Source organism: Lepus europaeus, chromosome 10 (assembly GCF_033115175.1).
Source record: "Lepus europaeus isolate LE1 chromosome 10, mLepTim1.pri, whole genome shotgun sequence".
NCBI classification, from domain to species: domain Eukaryota; kingdom Metazoa; phylum Chordata; class Mammalia; order Lagomorpha; family Leporidae; genus Lepus; species Lepus europaeus.
Window position 1 is genome coordinate 4,954,809 of NC_084836.1, and position 24,045 is coordinate 4,978,853.

Sequence of the window (24,045 nt, forward strand, 5' to 3'; positions counted from 1 at the left end):
TTGAAAGTAAGAGTTACAGAGAGGCAGAGAGAGAGAGAGAGAGGTCTTCCATCCATTGTTTCACTCCACAATTGGCCATGATGGCCAGAGCTGGGCCAATCCAAAGCCAGGAGCCAGGAGCTTCCTCCAGGTCTCCCACGCAGGTGCAGGGGCCCAAGCACTTGGGCCTTGTTCCGCTGCTTTCCCAGGCCACAGCAGAGAGCTGGATCAGAAGAGGAGCAGCCAGTATAGAACCAGCGCCCATATGGGATGCTGATGCTGTAGGCAGAGGATTAACCTACTGCGCCACAGCGCCCGCCCCGCTAGGGTTCCATTTACAAGAGGCAGGAGGAAGGAGAAGGGAGGGATGGTAGAAGGGTGTGGAGTGTGTGTAAGGGTTGGGGTGGGAGAAGCAGCCCATTCGCCGGAGAACCTCAGCAGTCCTCCGGGCAGGGGGCGAGGGCTGACCCTGGGCGGCAGGCCCACCACTGTCGACGGGCAGGATCACCACCCACTGTCCGAACCTTTGCCAGGGCAGAGCCCCCAGAGGATGTGCCAGGAGGCTGTGCTGTATCAAGGGCCCTTCGAAAGTCCCTCGACTGCCAGCCTTTGGCAGGCTCCCACGGTGAGGGGCTACAGGCGCCTGTCCTCGGGCGGCAGGGCCCCACAGAGAGCTGCCCTGTTGGCGAACGCTGCCATGCGCCTGCCACTTCCCTGCCCGTGACTCCGTTCAGTTTGCACGCCCACTGCAAGAGGCAGGGCGTAGCGTGCCTGCTTCAGGGGTGAGGGCAGAGGCGCACAGCGACTCGAGGCGCTCAGCTGTCAGGAGGGCGGGTTCAACCGCAGAGACTCGCTGAGCAACGGCTGTCCCGGGCTGGGCTCACCTTGGCTCACAAGGGCCCACTGTGCAGGTTTCTTGCCCTTCCACCTTCAGCAATATCACCTTGGAATGTTTACACACAGAATTTGGCAGAATTCGCTGTAACGCACCTCGCCTGCAGTTCACGCATCAGTCTGGGAACCGGGGGTGCGGGGGTCTTCACGTGCCCGTGAGATGCAGCCCATGCAAGTCTTCACTGTTTCCGCCACCAGTCAGGTGGTGGCTCTGAGTGTCAGTCCAACCATGAGATCTGCAGAAATGAGAAAATCCGAGTCCGCATCTAATACTAGTGTGAACATGAGGTAGAATCAGGAGTTAGGGTGCCGGACAAAACCCAGGCTCCATTTATTTCCGTTCTTTCTTTCTTTCATTTTAGCTCTAGGAGATTGTTGTCTTTATTCTAGCTGCCAAGGTGTTTTTAATCCTTATATGTTCTCAGTTTCCCCACACCAGGTTAAAAGTGGACAAGGTCAAGGCTGTCCTCACCTTGAAGGAGAGGCCAGTGTGGCCCTGGGGGTGGAGGCCACCTGTGCCCATCCCCCCACCTCCAGGAGTGACCTCCTGAGCGTGTGGTGGGTGGAGGCGGCACTCAGGTCACAGGGCCCCTCTCCCCTTTCGTCCGCCTTTGGCCCCTTGATGGACTTGTGACCTGCAGCCTCTCACTTGACCCTTGACCTCATAAATTCTGGAAAGTCCTCACCAATCGCCAGTAAGATAAACACCAGCCAGGCCCAGCGGAAGGAGGCCTGAGTCACACAACAGGCAGATGGGGAGGGGACGTCAAGTGTGCTGGTGGGGGGAGAGGGTTGGACGCCCCGGAACCAAGGATGGCAGAGGGGCCCACTGACTCAGACCAAGGGCTGGAGCTCTGCCTCCACGGGTCCTGGCTGGCTTGTACAGTGTAACCCACAGACTCTGGACCCAGGCACTGTGACTGGATTTCCTCCTAAGGGAAACCCAGGTGGAGGCATGGGTGCACACATGCGTGTGTGCATGTGTGTGTGTGTGTGCTCCCACGCGCACGTGTGCCCACCTCCACATGCACGCATCTAACAGTTCAGAGGCTATCTCTTTCCAGTCTGAAATTTTCTCTCCCTCTCTCTCCCTGGTCCCCACCCCGCCCTTGTCTCTCTCCCCAGAGGGTATGAACTGCATGAACAAAGACCACGGCTGTGCCCACATCTGCCGGGAGACGCCCAAAGGTGGGGTAGCCTGTGACTGCAGGCCCGGCTTTGACCTTGCCCCAAACCAGAAGGACTGCACACGTAGGTAGATGGAGGCAAATGGGCCAGACACCCCCACGCGTCTCCTGTTGCCCGGGGCCGGGGGAGGGCTGTCAGCCCCACAGGGTGGAGAAAAGGGGAGGGGCCTGAGGGACAGGTACTGCCATCCACAGCTTGGGGTCTTCACCTGACCTAGCACCACCTCCACGACCTCAAGGAGTGGGCGGGGCCTTTGGAAGGGCATTGAACCCAAGCTGTCCAGCAGAGACGGAAGGGCGGGCACGGAGGTCAGGAAGCCCAGGCTTCCTGCTGGGCAGGGGACGGTGTGAAGAGTGAAGAGCATAAGAAGGAAGGAGAGTGGCAGGGGCGGCGCTCCGTGCTGAGCAGGCCTTGTCTCTGGGGTCCAAGACCGGAACTTGCAGTCTGACCCCACAGTGCCGACTGCCATGGTAGGAGAGTGGCTGGGGTGGCGCTCCGTGCTGAGCAGGCCTTGTCTCTGGGGTCCAAGACCGGAACTTGCAGTCTGACCCCACGGTCAGCCCCTGGGAGACCTCTGGCCAAAGGCTGTATTTCAGGACCGGCTTGGACCTGCGGGGCTCAAGTGTCGGCAGCCCCTCGGCAGGGTGTCCAGCTCCCCAGAGAGAACAGGACAGGGGCGGAGCCACTCAGCTGCTGCGTGGGAGGCCGCCCAGACCCACGTCCCCTCTGCCCCGTGTCTGCAGTGAGCCACGGGAGGCTGCTGCAGAGTGCTGCCCTCCGCGGCCAGAGACAGTGCTCCGCGCCATGCCCACTTCGATGGAGAAAAGTAGATTGGAGGGGTTCAGACCCAGCTGTCCCAGGAGAGCTGCTGAGAGGGGAGACTGAGGCTGGCCAGCCCTCGTGGAGTGGTCCCCTCCCGCCTGCATCCTGCAGTGGAGACAGCTGGCCCGTGGCCTCGACTGTGGGCGCAGTGACCCCACCACCACCTGCAGCCCTCCGGTGGGCTCTTTGCCACAGCTTTACAATCTGCTCCCGCAGACCTCCCTGTGCACCCTCCTGCTCCAGCTGTCCGTGGCCCACACAGTCCCCGGAGCGCAGCTGCTTCCTTCTGCTGGTCCTGAGACGCGGACCAGCCCCGCTCTTGATTCCGGCTCTTTCCCTGGGTCAGCAAAGATAAGCGTACGTGCCATCGCCAAGGGCGAGCCCCGTGAGTGACTCTCCGCCAGCCAGCAGGGAAGGCGCCAACTGCAGCCTTCCGACTACTCGTTGCTCGACCTGAATTTCCTCGCGAGGAAGACCAACAGCACGAAGGCAGGGCCGCCGGTCGCCTCGCCAGAAAGCAAGGGTGCTCCTTCGACCGAAGTCAGGCTGGGTGTCCATCCTGAGCCAGGCCAGAGCTGGATGCTGGGGATGCTGCCAGCCAGCGTGACCGAGGCCATCTTGCTGCCTAGTTCTTTGATCCACCTGGGACAGTTTGCTCCGAGGGCCTCTCCTTAGGGACTGGCCTGGTCTGAGAGGTCAGGGCTCCGTGACCAGCTGAGACACCCTACCTCCCCCGCCACCAGCCGCCCCCTTGTCAGAGAAGGGCCAAAGCCTTGCCCTGGCGCTTGCTGGCGGCTGCCGTTGTCAGGACGTGGGGAGCCTGGAGGGTTTTCAGAGCCAAGGAGTGCGTGGCCGCACAGGGGCCGCTCAGCCAGTCCAGCTCGGGCTCCTGTGCTGCTGTTGAGGCAGGGTCGGCGCCCGGTCAGTGCCGAGACGTCCACTGCGATGGCCCTGAGGCGCACGTTCCGTGTAGGAAGCTCCAGATCTCAAGCTGTGGTGGGCTGCGGCCTGTCTTCCCCGCCTCCCTGGACGAGGGGCTGCAGGCTCCACACCAGCTCTGTCTTCACTCCAGGGCCAGAAGGGCTTTTCCTCGTCCTTTCCCGGAGCTCAGGCTCAGGCATCTCCCTGTACAGGTGGGCCTCACAGAGTCCGTGGGAAAACGGAATTCAAGGTAAGTTTATTTTGGTGCAACATCTTTGAAAATCCATGTGCAGCTTTTTCGTACTCTGCATTTCCTGCGAACTTATCAAAACCCCCTCATACACACTGAAGACTCTTGGGTCCTCAACGCTGGCCCTTGCGGGGGTCTCTGAGATGCATGAACGTCCTTGTGGATCGAGGAGTGGCCACGGCCTCAGGTGGTCTTTCCAGAACTGCCCCAGGTGCTCTCTGGGCAGAGGAGCCCAGAACCTGGGCAGGACGGTGCTCCCACTGCCCCCCCGCCAGCCCCAGCCCTGACCACTCCCAAATGGGGCTCCTCTGAGTCCCCAAAGACACGTGGTGTCCAGCCCTGGGCCTCCCCAGCCTGAGATCTGTGCCAAGTGCAGCCTCCAGAGCCCCGGACTTCCCTGGCTGTCCGCTGGCCAGAGAGCTGAGCTGTCCCTGAGGAGAGAGAGCGGCCCAGGAGCCCAGCTCCAGCAGCAGTGTGAAGAGAGGAGAGCACTCAGAGAGGCGGGGACGGAGCCGTTCGAGCTCCAAGCCCCAGCTGTGCCCCCGGAAGCGGTTTACAGGTCGTCCCTGGGAAGGCCGGTGACTCCCGTGGGAGAGGAGTCAGCCCACTGGCACCCTGGTTGCTGAGGACAACGTCTGGGGACTAGGAGAGCCCTGTCCGCCTCGGGCCTTTCTCTTTCTAACCTCCTTCGCCAAGCAAGTGAAGAGAGGCGAGGATTCCGGACTGACAGTCAAGGACACCCAGTCCTAAGAGGACACCCAGTCTGCGAGGGCCCGGAGTATCTCGTGCGGCTGCCTCACCAGCGTTGTAAAGTGAGGGCTCTCAGAACCCAGCACACACAGACTTTTGGTCACCTTGTCCTCCTCCAGCCTTGAAACTCGCCCCAGAAAAGGATGACGTGCTTCCTTTTAATAACCTTGAACTTGCAGTTCGTCCTGCCTCCGACTGGCTCCTCTGTGTTCAGCCAACCGAGGTTGCAGGAGTGAAACATCTCGCAGTTCGGGGCTGCAGGGCACCAGGTGTTGCAAACTATGAAACCTGCTTGGGGCCAGCGCCGAAGCATAGCTGGTACAGCCACAGCCTGCGCCGCCAGCGTACCATATGGACACCAGTTCAAGTCCCGGCTGCTCCACCTGTCCAGCTCCCTGCTAATGGCCTGGAGGAAGCAGTGGAAGACTGCCCAAGTGTTTGGGCCCTTTCTACCCATGTGGGAGACCCGGATGAAGCTCCTGGCTCTTGGTTTTGGCGTGCAGCCACCTGGAGAATGAACCAGTGGATGGAAGATATCTCTGTCTTTCTTTCTCTCTCTTTGTAACTCTGACTTTCAAAGTAAACAAATAATAATAATAAAGAAAACCTGCTTTATCTGTGTTGTTTCCAATAGTGTGCTTCAAGGACACTTTTCGTGGGAGTTCTGTCTGTGAGCATGATGGCTTCCAGGGGTGTTCTGAGATGGCCGCTGGGACAAAGGGTGGACATCTCTGGGGACATCCACACACCCCAAGTGCAGAGGGCATCACCTCGAGCCAGGCCTGTGAGCAGGCCCTGCTCCTGATAGACATGGGCCCCCTGGAGACTGGCAGCAGCCAGCGCCACACAGCCTGAGGAAGGTGAAACCCTCTGGCTTGGCTCTTACTTCAGCTGCCATGGTCTGTGCCCAGCTCCATCCAGAGCCCAGCAGCCTGGAGTCTGTTCTCTGGCCCTCGCCAGTTCCCCTGTAGGGGTGGGTGACTCCATCCCAGGCCCTGGAGGGCTAAGGGGGTGGGTATGTGTAGCGATCATCTGCAGGCCTCTGTGGCCCTGTTCCCCAGTCGTCAGGCCCTTGCTCCCTCCCCCGCCCCTGAACAGCAGCACCCAACACTGGCAAACTAATGGTCTTTGTTTTTGTTCTGTCTGTACACACGTGTGCACGCTTTGGGCCTAACTAGTGACCTGTAATTATGGGAACGGAGGCTGCCAGCACAGCTGTGAGGACACGGACACGGGCCCCACGTGCGGCTGCCACCAGAAGTACGCCCTGCACTCAGACGGTCGGACGTGCATCGGTGAGTCAGCGGCCTGGCCGCGCCCCCGCGGCCCCCGGGGCACCGTGTGCCCAAGCCCTGTTGGCACTGGCACTGGCCACTTCCTGGTTCCCAGAAGGAAGCTGAAGGGACACAGAGGAGGAGGGCCCATGGCAGCGATGGGGACAGCAGGGTCCCCAAGGAGGGCTTCCGAGGAGACTTCCAGAGCCCTGCAGTCCAGCCGCTGCCCCTCTGCTCTGGGTTCCCTGGCGTGGTCTGTGCTGACAGTGGGCTGAGGGGAGGAGGCGGCCACGTGCTCTCAGGGCAGCCTCTGGTCACAAGCACCTTCCTCCCCGGGTGTGGAGAACACAGCCGGGCTGTGCAGTGCATCCCAGCCACTGTTAGGGACACGAGTGTGCCCATGGCGTCTGGAAAGCCACGTTTTTCTCAGAACATGGCTTTAGGGGAGATGGAAGGCGTGACCCGCGGTGGGGGCGGGGTTTTAACCGCTTCCATTCCACGCTAACAGGGTTCTGCGGGACTTCCTTTCCACCTGCCGTCTGCCCTTCTCAGAGACACCCCTCCTCCGCTCACCTGTCACACGGACTCTGGATTGAGTCTCCGCCCCCTCCTTCCTCCTGGCCCTTGTTTCCAAGGGGAAGCTTGAGTGCTGTGGTTATCTCATGCCGTAATCACTAAACATAGGGTTTTTTATCCTCCCTCAAGAATAACAGCAAATTTTTAACTGGAAAAAAAAATAGGAATTTCAAAGTTGGCACCCAGAGTTCACCCTCTTCTTTCTCTACAATGTTGGCAAATTTAATTTTTTTTAAAGATTTATTTATTTGAAAGGCAGGGGTGGGGGAGAGAAAAAGGGTTTCCACCTGCTGGATTCACTTCTCCAAACAGGCAGGGCTGGGCCAGACTGAAGCCAGGAGGCTGGAACTCAGTCCAGGTCTCCCTTGGGGGTAGCAGGAACCCAAGCACTTGGGCCATCACCTGCTGCCTCCCACGCACGTTAGCAGGAAGCAGAGTGGTAAGCAGAGTGGCTGGGGTGAACCAGGCACTCCGAGCTGGGAGGCGGGCGTCCCAGGCAGCAGCTTAACCTGCTGCACCACGACTCCTGCCCGCTTTGTGCAGCAAACCCTGGAGACCCAACGCAAGGCAGTCACCATGGTGATTATTTTTTTGAAAAAGAAAGGCCCTGTTTCTTGTTGCCTCAGAAGGTATTTCTTGGGGGACCTTGAAGTGGCTGGAAGGTGTCGGCAAGCAAGCAAAAGCCCGTGGGGCCAGAGCTGCTGTCGCGTTCTGTCCCCGTGACTGCTGCCCCGTGATGGGAGCTGGGGGCCGGGCCGGGCCGGGCGCCGGACCGTCCCTCGGCAGCCGGGGCTGTGGTGGCAGGGTGCTGCCTGCGGTGGCTCTCCTTCTGTGTGGTCTCTTTCAGACAGCCATGTTTTATTTCATTTGATCTCATTCCTCCTGCTTTTCTGGTGATGGTCCCTGATTGCCTGTCTTGTCTGATAACTGATGTTCGTTAATTTCAGAACCAAAAGCCAAAACCAAACCAACCAACCAATCAGAAAAACAAATTAAAAGCCAAACCCGGTCTCAGACCAGTGTCTCTATTGCAGCCTGATCCCATCTAGAACCGCTGCCCTCCTGCCTCTGACCCTCCGCTGTCCTGCTCGGGGCCACCCTGCCTCCTCCCGTCTTGTCTGCTCTGGGTCCCCTCAGGGGTTGCGTGTCCAGTGGAACCAGCTCTGCAGCCACTGGAGCAGTGCACACAGCGGCCGGGCCAGACGCCCCTGTGTCTAACGCACCTTGTCGTGTCCACCGCACTCACCCTTTCTCGTTTTTGTTTTGTTTTGTTTTGTTTCTGTCCTGCACGGGAAGGTCCCCGCTTGCATCCGCTTCCTGCAGTAGCTCTGGAGCTCCTGTCCCACCCCACTCCCACCCCCTCGGTAGAGAGCATTTCCCGTACCCAGCTTCCCCTACGGCTGCTTCCACCTCTGGCCAGGGCGAGAAACCTTGCATCTGATCTTGCTCACTGCTCATCAGCTCCCCTCTTGGGCGCAGAGGTCCCCCCCCCGAGTCCCGTGCTGAGCAGACGCTCCCAGCAGCTAACCTCCCGCACCCCTGCACCGCAGCACCCAGATGCTCCCTGCCCAGCCCAGGCCAGCTTCCCTGCCGCACCCTCCTGATGTGCCTGAGCCCTCCTCGCGCCCTTGTGGAGCGCCTGAGTGTGTAGCTCTGGTCCTCTATAGACAAGCAGGCAACCAGCACTGCCCGAGTCCATCCCCCGGCTTCTGTACCTTCAGTGGGATCTGTCCTCGTGTGTGTCCTTCCTCGTGGTTTGTTTTTAATTTTGCATGAGTGTGACGTGCTTTCCCGTCCTGTGACAGGGGATCTGCTGTCCCGGGCCCACCCATCACCGGGCCTCACGGCCCTGTCCCCTTGTCCTGTGCCTCGTGCTGTGTCTGCCTTCCAGCCCGGGCCATGGGGTCTGTAACCGCTTGTGTCTCGGGGCCTCGGTGGTGCTGTCTCTGTGGCCCTGTCTGCTGTGACCTCAGCCTCCCCCTCTCTCTGTTTGTCCCTGGGCCCCATGTCCCCTCTGTGTCCTGGGCCATTGCGTGGGCACCCCTTCTTTTCTGCACACGCGCCCATCCTTGCTGCCCTCTGCTTCGCCCTGAGCACACCTGCCCTGGAGGTTCCTGGGATTAGCCCTGGCGAGGACGCCGTGCGGGCCCGGCATGCTGTGTTGGCTGTGTGTGCGCCACGCCGAGAGGCTGCCTGTCGGGCCGTGGGGAGTGGGCTGCGTTAACCACGGGCTCCGTGTTTGTCCTTACTTTGTTCTAGAAAAGGATGAGGCTGCAATTGAGCGCTCTCAGCTCAGTGCCACGTCAGTAGCTGATGTGGACAAGCGGGTGAGACGGCGGCTACTCATGGGTAACACTTTTCTTCCACTTCCTTTGTCCCGCTTGCCCGCGTGTGCGTGTGCGTGTGCGTGTGCGGGGGTAAGCATGTGTGTGCTGGCGTGTGCATGCTGGCATGAAGGTGTGTGCACACGTGTGCATGTGAGTGCGTGTGTGTGAGTGGGGGGCTCACTCCAGGTGGGAACTCACTTTTTCCTTTTTAAAGTTATGACCCTCCATCAAACATGCGTGTTTCTTTGTGTGCTTGTAGCAACGCACCCCAAGCCACGCCTATGCCTGTGAGTGAGGCAGTGTTTACAAGCCTCCTGGCATGCGGGAGGCACCCCCATAAGCAGCCAGGACCCCAGGAAAAGGCCACACTGAGACTCGGAAGGAGGAGGCACCAGTGTGGGAGGGCCCCAGCAGACAGTCCAGGAAGGGAGTCGCCATCCAGGACCCCTAGCTCTCAGGGAAAGAGCCACCTGGTGCTCAGGTGCTACTTGGGGTATTTGGGAGGCCTGCTCGTGGGGCTGGCCAGGGCCAGTGTGAGGAGGAGGAAGAAGAGAAGGGAGAGAGGCATGGCAGCAGGTCTGCCTGCTTGTTCCCCAGACCTGTGCCCATCAGGTGTCCCACTGTTCCTTAGGGCTGGCTTCAGGGCTGCACCAGCCCCCAGGGCCGCCCGAGCATAGCGGTAGCCTCCTGGAACTGTCACAGCCCGCAGGGCCGCCCGAGCTTAGCGGTAGCCTCCTGGCACTGTCACAGCTCCCAGGGCCGCCCGAGCTTAGCGGTAGCCTCCTGGAACTGTCATAGCCCCCAGGGCCGCCCGAGCTTAGCGGTAGCCTCCTGGCACTGTCACAGCCTTCTTGGTGGCACTCTAGTAGCTCACACTAGCCTTGGCAGCTGTGGGGTCAGGTGGTGTGGACCCCATTTTTCAGAGGAAGAGACTGAAGCTCACTGGGGGACCCTGGCTTGTCCTGCTCAGCCCAGAGGTCATGTCCATGTCGGCATCTCAAGTGTTTGGGGTCACAGGACTCCCCAGGTCAGAGCCTGAGGGTCCTGGAGGAATTGTCTAGTTCTTGGTCCTCAGGTGGACCTCGGAGGGGTCCCAGCAACTAGAGAGGAAGCAAGAGGGAGATCTGGAGGCCGTGGGGAGGGATGTGGCCTTTGTGCTGGCCTTGGGGCCTGCCCAGCCCTTAGGGCACTGATGAGCAGAGATCGTAGGCCCGCTGGTGCTCTGTGAGCCACTAAGTCCGTGCTAGGCAGGGCAGCGATCACCCTGCTCCTGAGATGAGAGCATCAGAGGCGGAGAGGCCAGAGCAGCGGGCACCAGGATGCACTCAGGCCCAACCTGCTGTCCTTGGATTCTCTGGGTGCGGCTGTCATGTTGACTTGGGCAGTCTGGTTTGGAAGAGCCGGGAATGGCAGAGAGGGTGGATTTGTGGGGCTCTGGCCTGGGTGTGACCACATCTCCTTGGAAGGTCTAAGTCAGGCAGTGGACCCTCTAGAGGGTGGATGGAGGGGGCAGTGGGAGCCCCAGAATGATCAGCACCCAGAGCAGGCAAGACCTGGAGCAGGGGCCCTGGGAAGAGAGTTGGTTGCTCAACAGGGCTGATTAGGGTAGTGTCGAGCAGCTGGGTGATGGGGGGTGGAGGGGCAGGTGGGGAGGCCTCTCTGCTCTCATAGTTAGAATCTGTGTGACAGCCCAGAGCCAGACCCTAGAGGTGGATTGGGGAAGGAAGGAGGGAAGTAGCAAAAATCCAGGTCGCCCCATGCAGGCTTTGGGAGGCAGGGATCTGTGCCAGGCCTCCCTGCATTCCGACCTCTCTGGCTGCCAAACCCCCCATCCTGCACCCCTGGAGCTGATCTGCCCACAGACGGGAGGGGCCTGCTCTGGCCTCCCTGCAGGACTTAGCACAGGCAGACAGGGCCACCTTCCGGGGCCTTCCACCCAGAACTAGGCAGTCACCCTCAGAGGCTTCCATAAAAGGCCAGTCTTGGGGTCCCGAGTCCAGAGCCCAGTTGCGCCTCCAACTGAAGAGCACCTGTCTCCTCTGAGAGATGCCCGCATGGTAGACCTGGGATGTTGGACTTCAGGCCCTAACTGGCAGCCCCCAGTGAGAAGCAGCAGCTGCCAGGCCACAGTCATGGAGATAAGGTATGGAAAATGAGGGAGGTGGCCATCCCAGCCTGCCCTGTGCTGAGCAGGGCACGTCTGGGAGTGAGGTTAGAGCCTGGCCCTGCATGGAGACAGCAGCCTAGCTGGTGAGGAGTCGGACTTGGGTCAGCCTCCTTTGATGATGCCGCCTGTGGGAGGGGTTAGGGCTATTTACCCTGGAAGATCCTGGGCCAGCTTGCAGTCTGGGAAGGGAAAAGGAAGGCTAGGCGGAGGGGATCGACCCAACAGCAGGTGCATGATGGGACCCTGAGAGTCCACGCAAGGTCAGACCCTGTGTCGCCTGGCTCCACAGTCCCTGCCCCCGACTCCCCTGCTGGCCAGCTTCCGTGGAAGGACAGGGGGCGTGCCTGTGAGAGGAGACAGGCAGCCAGCTTGCACTGCAGTGTTGTGACGCGAGCCCTGGGGCCAACATCCCAGGGCGCCTCCATGGCTGGCCAGGCACCTGTGCTACAGGCACAGAGGGGCTGAGATGCCAGTCATCTCCCATGGCCATGGGGCTTCTAGAGTGGGCAGGAAAGGGTGGAGGAGGGCATGAGCTCTGGGCTTGCCAGCCCATGGACCCTGCGGGCACACCCCCCAGCTACGCAGCTCTCCATGGTGCCCACCGTCAGGAGCAGACTTGTCCTGCAGCTTCAGGAAGAACCCCCTCTTTTCCCAGTGCGCTCTCCCCCCTCCCCATAAGGTGTCTGGGACACACGCCCGTTCTGGCCGGAGGAGCCACCGGGGCTCAGAGAGAGGAAGCGGCCTGGGAGCCCAGCTCCCTGCTGCCACCGTCCCACTCCAAAGAAAAGTTGGATCTCACATACTCTTAGCAGCTGTTGGCCTCAGAGGTTTTTCATAAATAATCTTGTGCCCGCCAGTCCCATAAATGTCTACAAGTCATTTAATTAACAGCACAGCCCAGAGCCAGGACAAAAGCAAAAACAGAACACAGAATGCAGGAACTAAACGAGGCACTTAAATTGTGTGTGAGCCTCTCTGTTCCTTGCGTGGAACCTGCCTGCTCTGTTTAGCCAGGTCCTAACCTCCCAACTCCGGGTCCCCGAGTTTAGAAGCCAGCACTTATACAAACACCGGCCTTGACCAAACCCTGCAGCGCCCGACAGGAAGGCGCTGGCTGCCTTCCCCAGGACTGCCCGCCACACCAGGCCACAAGGAAGGCCAACAGTGCTGGAAGCCACAGCACTCAGGGGGTTAAGTGGCTTCGCCCTCCCTGCCCTGGGGGAGACAGAGCGGGATTCTGACTTCAAGTGGTGAACAGAGGGAGAAAACCTCGGAGAGCGCAGGGACCTGTGGCCTCGTGGGGCGAGCTGGCCCTGCCCCACCCTGGGTGCTCTGTAGCGGTCGACAGCAGTCACCCACCCACCAAGAACAGGGCGAGTCACGCTCACTGGACAGAGGCCTCAGAACATGGCGAGTTATACATGCCCATTAGCATGGGTTCAGGCCTTGGATTTAAAGAAAAAGCGATAAACGTCGGTTACCTGGCAGACTTCCTCGTGGGAAGCACCCAGGGCCCAGCTCTGGGTATAAGCCAACAGCTCCCGCAGGGCCTGGGACCCTCTCAGCAAGATCCGTGGCTGTGTGAGTCAGACTTGTCAACTCCAGCCTTTGAATCTGTCCCTTTCCCACAAGCAGACGTGGGCTTCCTGTGGCTGCCGCTGACGCGTGACTGTACCCTGCCGCATCCCAGAACAATGCCAGCACACTGCCTTCTGACAGGAGTGAGGGGTGAGGGTGAGCACGGGGCTAAGCCAGGGCGTGAGCAGCTGTGTCCTCTGGGTCTTGGTGTGAAGCCCTCGCTTCACCTTAGCCAGCTTCCGGAAGTACCCGGGGCCCCTCCCTTAGGCTCCAGGGCCAGCAGTGTTGTGTCTCTGACCGGCCCCTTCTGCCTCCCACTGTCACTTCTGGGGACCCCCATGTTCCCATGGGGCTCACCCTGGCAACCCAGGAGAACTGCTGCCGTGTCAGGGTCCCTACTGTGGTCACCCCTGCGAGTCCCTTTGCCACGCAGGGACCCGGATGTGGGGCTGAGGGCACAGACGTCTTACAGAACAGATGGTTCAGCTTGGGCCAGCAGCAACCTCCCTGAAGGTAGAGCCGCCTCCACTGGCTCAGCCCAGGACCACTGAGCTCCCAGCACACGGCAGCGCCTCCCAAGCCCTTCTGGAAGTGTGGGAGGCACCTGACCCTCCATCCCCCTCCGCCCCTCAGGCAGCCTCTGTGTGTCTCCAGCCCCTAGCTCTGCCTGAGCCCTTGCTTGCCAGTGCTGTGTCCTCACTGCAGTTAGCCAGGTACTTTCTGGTCAGTCCTCCAGTGAGGCCCACAGCCCCAGGAGACAGATGTCCCCACCTCAGTACAGATCCCGAGGCCCTGAGAGGGGAGGCCACACGGTGTTCAGTAGCCACAGTCTGAGCCCTCTGGACCCGCTAACCCCAAGTGAGGCTCAGAGCAGGCCCATGGCTGCCCCAGGCTCTGGCCCGTTCCTAACAGTGTTCTACGGCAGGACCCGCACCCAGCCAGTAGTTCCAGTCGGGGCGACCCTCAGTCCCGGCCTTCTCAGGGTCTTGCTCTCAGCTAGCCCTCATGTAAACCTCATGGCCGCCTGAGAGCCGGTGTCGGCATCACAGAGAGGCAGCTGGGAACTCCTCCCCATGCGCCACAGCTGGCTCTGCCCCTGCCTGGTGCTGCCCGGGCCTGCCGGCCTCCTCTCAGGGTCTTCGGGGTGTGGAGCTCTGGTGGGCGGGGCAGTGAGGACAGTGCCTGGACTGAGGCCCAGGCTCTGGCAGGGACAGGACTCCCTGAACCCTTAGCTGTCCCTCTGCACCTTGAGGGCAGCCCCTTTGTAGGTATTCCCCAGGCCTTTGCCAGACAGGCCTGGGACCAGCCGCAGCATCCACGGGCCCAGGGGAGGAGCCGCACTGCTCGGGCAAGTTCCACTTCTCCCTGAGCCTGCTTCCCCGTCATCAGACAGGGTCGTACTGGTGTGCACCTCTGGAGCGGTGGGGAGGAGGTGAGCGGGCTCGGGGAGAGTGTGTAGAGAGCTTGGCACCAGGGCAGCCTGGTGGCGTGTGATTAGCAGACAGCGGGGCTCAGGGCCCCCGTGCAGGGGAGGGAGGTGGCCGGGGCTCGGCTGCAGGTGAGCATGTGGGGCACAGGGGAATCCTGGGCTTCCTCCCTGGCCCTTCCTTGCCCTGCTGCCCTCGGCTCGTCTCCCTCCCTCCCCCCCCCCCCCCCGTCCCGACCACCTGGCAAGCACTGAGCCTCCTCAGGACCCACTGGGAGGAGGCCCTGCTACAGCTTTGTCAGCCCCAGGCTGCCCGCCCGTCCAAGGGCAGGCCCTGCCAGACTCCAAGAGCAGGAGAGGCAGGCAGGCAGGACGGCGCCGGGAAGGCCGCCTTGTCCTGAGAATTCCAGGAAGGGGGCGCAGGGCCGGGGAAGAGCGCGGAGAAGGGGCAGTCCCGGTAGTGCGGCAGACCCCGGGGGTCCCTGGGGTCCGGCTGTCCACACTGTCCCCGCCACCTGAGCAGTGCACCTCTGTACACACACACACACACTCTCCTGCCTCTCCCCACCCGGGCTAGCCCCGTGCCGGCTCCTCTGTCCATCCAGGGCCCACCTGCACCTGCTCTTCTACTCCACCACCCCCAGCCCTGGGTATCCCCTGATTTCACCGAGCTGTGTCCCAGCTTCCTCCCTGTGCTGCACACATCCAGGCGCCTCCGGGCACCTGTCTCCGTCTGCCCCCAGCTCCTGCACATTGGGCCTGTCCTGGGCTTCCTGCCTCCGTGTGTCACACCACCATCACTGTACCCAGTGCCATCGTGGAGGGCTCTGCCTCTCAGGCCAGCTCTGTCTGACCCCTGCCCCCCCCCCGCACTGCTCACCCCTGCTGCACCAGCACCCCAGCAGGCCTCCTGCACGCACGCTCGCTCGCTCTCTCACACACTCACACTCACATACACACTCACACTCCCAGGACTGCAGGAGACAGGTTAAGGCCTCAGCTATGTACAGGGTACAGTGTGGGAGGGTGCAGTGCCAGGAGGGGCTGACTGGAGAAGAGGAGGGGACAGGCACAGGCTGGCCCCAGAGGGGGAGACTGACTTAAAGGGATGTGACACTCAGGCCCTCCTGTAAGTTGGGCAGTCCTGGATTCCTGGGGCTCAGGCCCGGCTAGAGCGGGCCTCTCTGCCACCCAGCCCCTGTTGGAGAAAGAAGGTGACCATGGTCCCTGCCAGCTTCCCTCACACACCACCCAGCCTCGAGGGTGTCTTTGGGTTCTTGTTTGCACAGAGGAGTCTGGGCGAGGTTGAAGGTTGTTGCCCTGTGTCTGGCCTCATGGGCCACTTTTCCCATCATCCCCTTCCCTGCTCTTAGCGTTACCCCAGGGCCCTGTGCAGAGCCAGTGACACCAGCCCTGGACAGGAGCTGGGAGACCTGGCCTTGCTCAGACCATGCTGCTGGGCTGATAGGAAACTAGAAACCCATGGACTAACGAGCTGACCGGTGCTCACAGTCCACACCCCCACCAGGGTCCACACAGCTCCCAGACTGGAGCTGGGGGCAGGGAAGATGGGCATGAGTGCCAGCTTCACCCTCCCTGCCCTGCCCCCATGTCACAGGGTTAGGTGTGGGGACCACTGCTGGACATTTGTGCTCAGGCACTGGACACAGCCTCCTGCCCCGGGTGTCCCTGCATACGTCCTCAGCCAGGTGCCAGGGCCAGGAACCTGGAATCTGGAAGCAGGGATCTGGGATGCGGTTAATGGTCCCTGCCCTGCAGCTGAGCTGTCTGCACACCTGGGATGCAGTTAATGTTCCCTGCGGCCCCCAAGGTGCCGTTCAGTGCTATAGACGTGGAAACTGAGGCTCAGGGAGAATGGCCTGCCCAGTTCCCTCACCACACTGCGCTCCCTCCAGGGCAGGCAGGCGATGGTCCTGCACAGGGCCTGGCCTGGGTGTGCTCCGCGAGTGTGGCCTGCTGTCGGGGGGTGCTCTGGGCCCCAAGTCCCCCAGTCACATGCAGCTAAGCCCCCGCCCCCACTGTTCAGCAGCTGCTGCGGCTCCCTCCCCTCCCGAGCCCCAGCCCCCAACCAAGCTTTCTGTAGAGCGGTCCGCTGGCCCCTCCCCTTCTCTCTGCCGAGGATGGAGCCCCTGTTTTGCCCTGAGTTTGTGCACTCCACGGCCAGAGCCCAGGCAGGAATGGACACGCTGCTGGGGCCTGGCCTACCATTCGCCTTAAGATGAGGGGCATTGGAGACCCCTGCAGCCAGACGAGGAAGCCTCTCCTGAGGTCCGCTTGTCTCGACCCTGACCACAGTCTTCTCTCCAGGCCTCCCCAGCCCGCGGGCTCCCCAGTCCCTTGCTGCAGACCCCGGGACACCACTGCTCAGGCCCATGTGGCTCCTGCCTTCCAAGCACCGGGAGAAATTGCCCAGCTGGCCAGCAGCATGTGAGGGCGTGGCTTGCCACTCTCCCGGCATAGCTGGTGCCCTTGGGAGGCAGTTCCACAGACCCCCTGAGTTGGCAGTTCTCAGTAGACGGAGGTCCTCCAAGGTGGGGGGGCCAGGCCTTTTATTTCTACACAGAGTCGGCCTCGGAGCTGCGCGAGCCTCATGCTCGAAAGACAGAGCCCAGGACGTAGCTGAGGCTGCCGCAGAGGCTGGCAGCGCTTTGGGCATCGTGGGCAGAGAGGTCCAGCTGGCTTCAGCCAAGAGCAGGGTGGGTGCTGGGCCGGGGCCTCCAGGCGTCCTCTCCCACTTCCCCTTTAGGAGCCCTGACCTTGGCAGTTCTGCCGTCCTGACCTGCACAGCCTCCCGCCTCCCGCTGCCCTCAGCCCCGTCTCCAGCCCCCACACACAATCAGCTGCACATTCCCCAGTGCCACCGCAGCAAGTGGGCCTTGGGGTGGACACTTGGCCAAGGCAGGATGCTGGCCCTGAGCACCTGCCCTGCTGAGGACATGGCCTGTGGCTCAGTTCTAGCAGTGGGCCACAGGGCGTGCCCAGAGCCCAGAGGTTCCCTCAGGCAGGGCCATGATGTGGGCCAGTCACTGAAGGAGGAGGGTCAGGGTCAAGGTCAACAGACCAAAAGGACCAGTCACTGCCCCCTTCACAGCTGACTCTAGTGGGAGGAAGGCAGCGGGACTAACCCTGAGGCGGCCTTGACAGGGCACCCTCAGGGCCTTCAAGGGCAGGGTGGCCGTGGGCACTAGGCCCACAGGGGACTTACTGGGTGAGAGTCTGGGGGAAGGCCGGCCCTGCACCAGTGAGGCTGCAGGTGGGAACCCGGGGCCTAGAGAGGGGAGAACGCTGTACCCAGAGTTCCCTGGTGCAGCTGCGCTAAGCCTGGTGGGCCATCACACGCGCTCCACTGTGGCCCTGCTCCTGCAGGCGGCTCTGGCTTTTCTCAGCTGGTGACTCACCATTCAGCACCCTCCCCCACCCCCCAAGCTCAGTTGCAGCCTCCAGGGCCCATGACTCTGGCTGGCAGGAGCTGGGCCCTTGCTCCATTCCATTCCTGTCCCCACAGGTTAGTGGCCTCTGCTGCAGTGGGCCCATGCAGGGCATTGGGCAGGGGGAACCCTGACGTAGCTCTGGAGGCCGTGCGGTTGATGGGGGAACCACCATGTAGGTAAACCGTGCCATCCCGGGGGTCAGAGGCCAGGGAGGGGCTCAGAAAACGCGCTTGGGGGAAAAGAGGGCTGTGAGTTCCCAGGGCTTAATTAAGTCAGGCCGAGGGAGTCATCCCATTGAACCCTGTGGAGCCCCAGTCAGGGCTGTGGTAGGGCACGGAGTGGAGGCAGCCGTATCCCTTGCTTTGTCTCCCTGAAGAAGTGGACGATGGGGCACGTCAGGTCCAGCTGCAGCTCCCCTCTCTGGGTACTGTGAAATGGGCTCACCTGCCACCCCTGGACTGGCTTCTAGGCGACCAGAGCAGAGCAGTGGATCGGCAGCGGACCCTAGGCTGCTCGGAGAGTGCATGTGGCTCACAGCTGTGTGACAGCCCACACGGCACTGCCACCCCCGCTGCTGGAAAAGTGAGGGATGGGCCCGAGCTCCCAAGGCTGGCAATGGAGTCCTGTCTGTCTGTCTCTGTAACCTGTGTGTTCTGCAGGATTGTCCTTCGCTGGCCTGGCCCCAAGGGAGGGACTGGGACTTTTAACTCGTCAGGGTCTTCCCCCTCCCTTGTGGAGCCCCAGCTGGCCCAGGCTGGCCCTCCCGTCGCCGGGGAAGGCAGGTGTCGCCTGCCTCGGGCTGCCTGCTCTGCTGCCCCCGGCCTGGTCCTGGGCGCTCGCCCGCCTGGCATCGTGCAGCCCTGGGCTCAGATGCTGGCTCCTGACAGCTGCCAGACGTGGCCGGGGCCCTGGCCCGAGGAGGCCACACCGCTGGTTACTCTCTGCTGTCTGTCTGGAAATGGTTCACGAGTGCTGACCAAGGGCCCCTCACTTGTGTTTCTCACTGGGTCCCCCAAACTGTGCAGCCAGTCCTGCCTGCATGCTCTCCCTAACTTCTCTGAGCCGCCCCCGGCTGCTGCAAGGCCTCCGGGGTCAGTGGATGAGAAGTGCTTTCTGGGCTGTCAGCGCCCCCGGCTGCTGCGAGGCCTCTGGGGTCAGTGGATGAGAAGTGCTTTCTGGGCTGTCAGGAGCGCGGGACACGGCAGGGCTCATGGCTCCCACGGCAGATCCTCCCCCAGAGCCCTGGGAGCAAACCCCAGGAGGCCTGCCTACCCCCGCCTCTGTAGTGCCACTGCCAGCCCTCGAGGCTGTGCTCAGCCCCAGCCCAGGGTGCCTGTGGAGCCCCACCTGCCTTCCGCCCCCAGGGCCAGCTCCCGTCGCTGTGCCTGGATGACCCGTGGTGGAGACGCCCACTCGGGAGAGGACAGGGCTGTCTGCCCTCTGAGTCCCTGGGAGGCAGCGTGGCCTCTGGTCTTGGGGGCCAAGCTGCAGGGCTGGGCAGGGCCCCCGGCGGATAGCAAGGGAACCTGTGCTGGGAAACCTCAGCCCCTCCTCTAGGGGTGGGCGTCAGTCCCCAGCAGACCACCCGGGAGATTGCATGCTGCTCTGGGTTGTGGGCGCACGTCTCGGGCTACCCAGAGCGAAGCAGAAGGCTGGAGGGGGCTGCTGGGATACAGTGACACCACAGGACATAGCGGTCAGGGCAGGGGCTGGAGGGGGCTGCTGGGATACAGTGACACCACAGGACATAGCGGTCAGGGCAGGGGCTGGAGGGGGCTGCTGGGATACAGTGACACCACAGGACAGCAGCGGTCAGGGTGGGGGCTGGAGGGGGCTGCTGGGATACAGTGACACCACAGGACATAGCGGTCAGGGCAGGGGCTGCTGGGATACAGTGACACCACAGGACAGCAGCGGTCAGGGTGGGGGCTGCTGGGATACAGTGACACCACAGGACAGCAGTGGTAAGGGCAGGGGCTGGAGGGGGCTGCTGGGATACAGTGACACCACAGGACAGCAGTGGTCAGGGCGGGGGCTGGAGGGGGGCTGCTGGGATACAGTGACACCACAGGACATAGCGGTCAGGGCGGGGGCTGGAGGGGGCTGCTGGGATACAGTGACACCACAGGACATAGCGGTCAGGGCAGGGGCTGGAGGGGGCTGCTGGGATACAGTGACACCACAGGACAGCAGCAGTCAGAGTAGGGCCTGGAGGAAGCAGTGGACCGGGCCCTGGACCCCGTCAGGATTCAGCTGGGGCCCCTGGCTGCAGCAGGGGGTCCTTGGGGGCTGGGGTACCTGTGTGGTTGTGCAGGCCCCCAAGCAGAGTCGGAGACTTAGGGCTGCTGGCGAGCACTGCCCTGACACAGCCGTGGGGCAGTCTGACCGATGGGGGTCCCATCCACAGTGCAGACTGCCTCTCGGTCTCTGTGGCCAGGCACGTGGAGGGCCAGGAGCTGTGAGGGTGGGGCACAAAAACATGGTGTGGAAACCACAACTAGGCACCCGGGAAGTCCCCAGGGCCCTGCCTGGAGGTCAGGAGCCCAGAACCCCTTTCTTTGAAGTTGATGTTCTGACCACTAGACAGGACCACACAGGGAGACCAGAACTGCCCACTGCAGGGAGAGAGTCGTGCGGTGGGCGACCTTCCAGGCCCGGCCCAGCCCACTCTCTCCGTCCAATGGGCAGGCAGGGCCAGCAGGCCCCCGAGAGCCCCTTGGCTCTGGAAGGTCAGATTCCAAGTCCCACCAGGCGTCTAACAGTGGACAGGAGCTGTGGGCTCCTTGGAGACCCAGCCCAGTGCCTGCATGCGCTCTGCCCCCACCACCAGAGAGGCCCAGAACCCAGCGCCTGCTCCCTCGCTGCCACACACACGCACGCGCGCACACACACACACGCACACACACACACACGCAGCTCCTGCTCCCTGCCGAGGCCGGAGCCTTAATTACCTGCACCTGGCGTGCAGGCCTGCTCTCGCTCTTCATCCCCACCCCAGGAAGGGGCCGTCCCACGTGAGAGGCTGCGAAGGCCCTGTTGGGGCAGGGGGGGTGCGCTAGCTCTTCTGCTCGGCAGTGGGAGGCAGGGCCCTCCGTGCTGGGCATCCAGGGGAGGAGACCAGCATTTGCTGAACAACTGCTGTGGGCCAGGACCTGGGCTGGGAGCTTCTAAGCTGGGAGTTTATTCCATCCCCTGGTGTGGGTGCTGTGAGTGACAGCTGAGGTCGGTTCCCTGGCCTGCCACCCCCATTGTCCCACAGGGAGATCAGTGGGCCAAGTGCCAGTCAGATCTTGGCATGGAGAGCCCCTGTCCGAGCCTAGGGAGGGGCTTGGTCTCCGTATCTGGGGCCCCAGGGAGGCTCCTTGTGAGCTCCTTCTGTGAGCAGGGCATTGGTGAACAGGGACAAGGCCTCCAGCCACAGAGCAGCACGCTGCAGGACAGGGCACCAGACGGTTCCCCACTGCAGGCGAGGGTTTGTGGAGACGCTGAGGGGCCAAGGAGCCCCGCCTTTCAGCAGCGCCCACAACGGGAAAGAGTAGCCACGAGCAGGCCACTGGCCACAGCTGAGCCACAGACACCAGGTCCCTGCACTGCCCAAGGTGAAGTTCCAAGGACGCCACCGTGAATCCCAAGTAAGCAGCAGGGACTCCTGGCAGCCGAGAGTGTTTCCCTGTGTTCATCCCAGGCACGTCCCAGAGAGGGCCTGGCAGGGGAGCCAGCGTGGAGGTCCAGGGAGGAGCTGCGCCAGGCCGGGCACCGCGCTGAGGCCCAGGGGGTCAGGTCCAGTCTGAGAGATGCTGCCAGCAGCAGAGAGGAGGGGAGAGCCCACTCGGGCACAGCTTCTGCCAGGTGCTGGGGAGAGGTCCAGATGCAAGGCTCAGGTCTGGAGAGGGGCTCCTGGGGCGGCCGCTCTGCCGGGCCTGGAGAGGATCACTCTCACCAAACAACGACTGCAGTGACCCGAGTTACGCCCCCAGCCACTCCAGCCCCTTTGAATTTTGAAAAAGAAAAAAAGAGCACTAGACAGGCTTCAAGTGGACAGAAACCAGCTGCCTTGGCTCCCCGCTCAGTGAGAACAGATGTGGGGCCGAGAGCCACATCAAGGGGATGGATGGGGCGGGGGCCCTGAGAGCCTCCCCTTGGGGCCAGAGCCCTGTTGTAGGAATCTGGCCCTGGGCAGCTAAATGTTCAGTGCTGGCCTCAGGAGGGACTGGGGCCCCGGATGTGAGTCCCGGCCTCTGCAGCCTCACCAGCAGCCCCACGGCTCCACAGCTGGGGAGCCGGCAGCCTAGAGAGGCAGTTGGAACCCAGGTCTCATGTCCCCATGCATGGGGTGGCGATGGCTGCCGCAGCAAGAGACTGAGCATCTGTGTCTTTCCCTCCCCAGAGACATGTGCGGTCAACAACGGAGGCTGCGACCGGACGTGCAAGGACACGGCCACGGGCGTGCGGTGCAGCTGCCCGGTTGGATTCACACTGCAGCCAGATGGGAAGACTTGCAAAGGTCAGCCGTGCGGAGCTGGGCCCGTGCGCACAGCCGGGAGCGACAGCAGCCACTCACGTGGCTGAGGGGAGGCCGGGGAGCCCCAGGTCCCCAGCAGGGTTCCCGGGCACAGCGGCGGGCCCCAGGCTGACGAGGGGCCGACGGGAGAGTTTGGCTGCATGGTGGGGTTAACAGTTAGGCGGGACGTCCCGGGCCTCCAGGGCCTTGGGCTCCCCAAGGTGTGGAGTGCGGCGCGTTTCCTTGTCTGTGGCTGCTCTTGCAAAGCTGGCGGGGACGGCCGGGAAAGTTGAGGGCGCTGTGTGGCAGTGGCCCGGTGGGGTGGGTGGGGTTCCCCAGAGGATTCTGCCTGCTATAGTGGGAGTGAGGTGGGGGAGGGGCGGGGGTGGCTGCTGCGGTGAGAGGAAGGGGAGGTTTATAGTCCCCTCATCCCCCACAGAATACTGGGTACCCCCGGGGCAACAGGGAGCCTCAGGGAGGAGGAGGCTGGCTGAGCTCCAGGGCTGGGCGCTCAGGGAGAAAGGGACCAGCCCTGCAGGGGGCCAGGACCAGCAACTCACCGAAGGACCAGGCCAGGCAAAGAGGGGCAGACTGGGGGCCCCCAAGAAGCCCAGGCCCTTAGGGCAGGGGATCGGGCACAAACCCCAAGGCCCCTGCTCAGGAGTCGGGTGCAGCCACTCGGCACCGCCCTGCACCTCCGCCAGCCTTCAGATCCCCTCCAGCCCTGGCCCCTCCTCCCTGGCACCTCGCAAGGGGGGCAGAAGAGGAGAGGACCTCGGGCTTCCAAGGCCCAGGCCGTGGAACGTCAGAAGTGGAGGTTCCGGAGACTTAAAGTAGTTCCAGGTGGGCTTGTGCGAGCCTGCGACAGCGAGCAGACGCGTGGGGCTCCCCCCTGCCCGTTCGCTGGGGAGGACCTGGCGGCGACGGACAGAAATCACAGTTCTTCCGCCTGTCTGTTTGAAAATAAAGCCCTTCTGTAAGCACTGTGCAGCCTGTTAGTAGCCGGGGCGCCTCCCTGGCAGGCGGACAGGCAGGTGGGTGGCATCCGAGTCCTCGCCACAGGCACCTGGTGCCAACGGCGCTGTGGGTCTGGCGGCCCCACCGCCCAGTGAAGTCACGGCAGGCCGGCTGCTCGCCCAGGACCCTGGGCCAGAAGAGGGTGGCACTGGCCAGGCCGCCTCCTGAGGTGCAGGCCTGACCCAGAGCCAGAGGGACAGGGCCGAGCTGGATTCCTGAGGGCAGGGCCAGGGCGCCGGGAATGAGGAGTTGGAAGCCAGGAGCTCACCGCTGGGAGCCAACCTGTCTGGGCCAGAAAGAGGCTGGGCGGGCACCCTGCCCCTGGCCCGCCCCTGCTGGCCCAGGCGACGCTCACTGACTGCCACACCACACACCGTTCCCAAGCCCCCAGCTGCGGCCCCGCCACCCCATGGCTCTTCCTGAAACAGCAGGGCCTGTGACCAGGGCTGTCGCTGCTCAGCTCTCAGGCCAACTCCCAGGGCTTGGACGTGGAGCCCTGGCCCTGCTGCAGCCACTGCGCTCCTTGGGGCCTCGCTGCCGCTGGCCTGAGTCAGAAGGTGGTGCTCCTGGGGGTGCAGGTGCAGGGGAGCTGGGTGAATAAGAGAGACCCCAGCCCCCAGAGTTCCTGAGTACAGAAGACCTGAATGTTAGAAATGACGAGCTAAAGCTGCATTACAGACAGCTTCGTGGTGGGCAGAGAAGGGCAGCAGGGCAGGTGGACATGGGCCAGGCCTGCCCTGGGCTGCGGGCAGGGGCGGGCAGGGAAGCCTCTGGGGCTGACACAGGAATTGGGTGGTGGGGGAGCCTGAGCAGCACTTCCCGGCTGTGGCTGCTGCACAGGGCCTGCGAGCCAGGCAAGAGGCCGGCCAGCTCCCAGTGGTGCCGGGCAGAGGTGCTGCCAGCCCAGGTTTTCGTTTGGAAAC

The 24,045-nt window shown here is 62.6% G+C and overlaps 1 protein-coding gene across 2 annotated transcripts in view; it reads left to right on the forward strand.

Annotated features, from left to right (window-relative positions):
- SCUBE1 (signal peptide, CUB domain and EGF like domain containing 1) overlaps positions 1-24,045 on the forward strand; it is a 124,901-nt gene that overhangs the window by 68,125 nt on the left and 32,731 nt on the right. Inside the window, exons 5-8 of one of the 2 annotated variants that reach the window (XM_062201925.1) lie at positions 1,999-2,124; positions 5,983-6,099; positions 8,914-9,003; positions 21,992-22,108. In XM_062201925.1, coding sequence (XP_062057909.1) covers positions 1,999-2,124; positions 5,983-6,099; positions 8,914-9,003; positions 21,992-22,108 — 450 coding nt within the window. The remainder of the gene's footprint in view (positions 1-1,998; positions 2,125-5,982; positions 6,100-8,913; positions 9,004-21,991; positions 22,109-24,045) is intronic. The other variant, XM_062201926.1, reaches the window with a different exon arrangement.